This window comes from Aplysia californica, unplaced genomic scaffold, assembly GCF_000002075.1.
Source record: "Aplysia californica isolate F4 #8 unplaced genomic scaffold, AplCal3.0 scaffold00985, whole genome shotgun sequence".
NCBI lineage: Eukaryota > Metazoa > Mollusca > Gastropoda > Aplysiida > Aplysiidae > Aplysia > Aplysia californica.
In genome coordinates, this window is record NW_004798255.1 from 183,627 (window position 1) to 186,126 (window position 2,500).

The window sequence follows — 2,500 nt, forward strand, 5'->3', positions numbered from 1 at the left end:
CCCCCACCTTCCCCCAAGAAAAACAAAGTACCAGTCAATAGGGAACAATTTATAAAACCTCCTCCCTCGATAAGATAATTATGACATTTTGATCAAAGGGCATGAGCCTAAGGGGCATAAACAGAAACCGCAACAACACAATATGGCACGTGCTAAAATGCATTAGAAATTTGCTCACACCACGAAGTTCCATCTTTGACGTCCAACTGAACGGCTTCTTTTGCTCTTTGTACACTCTCCTCAATCAGCTTGACTTTCTCAACAGGGGGCCCACTCAACTGCCTCAACACCATGGACAGATTTCTCAGAGATACCTTGTTTTTTGACTGAATCAAGGAAGAAAAAGTTGAGTCTAAAAATACAGAAGGGAACAAATTGAACAAAGGTTCTGAAATGTTTTTAAAGTATTCAGAATGAACAATAAAAATAATAATTTCCTCAATAACAATGACAAAGACTATTTTATAAAAAATATATACCTCTAGATCTACCTGTTATGGTTCTTAGGCAGAATACAAACTATAACACTTGTAAAATTATAGGCCCCTACAGATATATGTCATTTTAAAAAAATGGCTCCAAAATTTTAAAAAAGTCTCATTCCACTATTTCTAACCACAAACCAAATAAAAACAGGAACATAGAATTATACAACATGAACTGAATTGTATAGAAAATGAGAACATACATGATTCAAAGCTCCGGTGAAACAATTTTTGGCAGCAGATACATCATCCTTCTTCCAGTAGCATTCACCCAAATGGTTCCAGGCTTCCACCAGCTTTGGGTCAAGCTTCACGGCTCTACTGAGAGCCTCTTCTGCCTCTGGGCTGTATTTGTACAGAACATTCAGGATACGACCTCTCAACAGCTGGATCATAGATTTGTTCTTTATGTCACCTGGAAAATTAAAACAATCTGTATTATCAACTTTAGGTCAAAATGTGCTATGTCCGTAGGACATTATCCAAAACTTTTGAAATGGCACCACAAAATATTTATGTATAAATGATATTTTTGCAGCATCAGCATTACAGCCAGAGCCAATTCAAAGTGCAGTTTACAGAAATTTACATCATGTCAACAAGGTGTTATTGTTTTTTAAAATATTTTTAAAATTGTAAATAGGGTGTAAACACGAGAATAACAGCAACATTTTGAAAAGGAGAGAAAGGGACAACACAAAAAAAAGAAAAAAAAAAAAGAGGTGGACCATGCTAGGGCACACATTTCAACTAACCGCACAACCTGGCTCATTAACTATCACATTGACTTGCTTGCAGACAAGGATATTTACAATTACAATGAAAAGAAACAGGCGAAACTAGAGAGCCAGTCCACATCCTGATTTTTTAAAAACCAAGACAAACATAAATGAAGAGGAAATTTAAAAAAAAAAACTCAACAATCTTCTTTGCCATGAGCTCTCTTCATTACACAATTCACAGTTACACACACAACTATACTAACCTTGGTAGAATTCTAATTTCTGAAGACATTCTTTCATTTTCTTCTCAACTTCCACCTCTTTATCACCAGCCTTTTCTAGTCCAAACCGCTCAACAAAGTGGTCCCGGAAGTTGTACAGCTCATCCACCAAAGTCTGCAAAACATAATAAGAAGAAAAAGAATGTTTTATAAAAAAAGCATTTTTTTTACACACACAAGTCCCTCGACATCTACAACAAAAGTTGTCCTGACTTTTCATGTATCTTTCTCGTTGCTGATGACTTTAGTCATCGTGACTAAGACTAAGGTGTACACTAAAAATGTGCTACCTTGAACATTTTAAGATCATGCTAGGTTCTCATACTTTAGAGATGATATAACAATATCATGTGTAAAAGTTCTTCTATTCTATTTCTTAAAAGTGGCACCACAGCATTTGGCCTTCATATTGTCCAAACACCTGGCCAATGCAAAGCTTGTTTTGCAACAAACACGAAGTCTGCAGTTTTAGATTCGGTCAGTTTATAATCTGAACTTAGCAACTCTTCTAAGGCTATTAAAGATTAAATTTAAAAAATAATATTATATTTAAAGCGCTTGAAGCCAAAACCCACTCCATAGGTCTAGATCTAGATCTAGATTCTCTTTATACTGTTGAGGAACTGGAATACCAATAGTTCATAGCCCGATCAATTTTTTTATATTCTCATCCAAACAATTCTACTTCAAACTTGTAGTTTATGTAATCAAATCCAAGATCCTACTCTAAAGTCTAAGTCTAAACACAGTTAAACAGCACCATTATTACATCATATTGAAAGTGGCTATTCTCACCCGCCCGGAAGTTCTCGCAAGATCAACTCCTCCCCTCTTCTCTCTCTCTCTGTCTCTTTCTGAATACTGTCTATCGGTGTGGACGATCAAATTGACCAAAACAAAGTTAAAAAATGATGTTAAAACACAAACGTAAATTAATTTGGTTGTCTACAAAGATGCTACGGCTATTTAACTTTTCGAATCGAGCCGAACTACGCGGGTCGCCATTTTTTTT

General features: G+C 35.7%; 1 protein-coding gene across 1 annotated transcript in view; it reads right to left on the reverse strand.

Annotated features, from left to right (window-relative positions):
* Nucleotides 1-2,500, reverse strand: part of LOC101853202 (tetratricopeptide repeat protein 5) — an 11,153-nt gene that overhangs the window by 7,944 nt on the left and 709 nt on the right. Inside the window, exons 2-4 of the mRNA XM_005111014.3 lie at nucleotides 1,471-1,603; nucleotides 689-900; nucleotides 179-326 (exon numbers count right to left, since the gene is read on the reverse strand). Coding sequence (XP_005111071.1) covers nucleotides 179-326; nucleotides 689-900; nucleotides 1,471-1,603 — 493 coding nt within the window. The remainder of the gene's footprint in view (nucleotides 1-178; nucleotides 327-688; nucleotides 901-1,470; nucleotides 1,604-2,500) is intronic.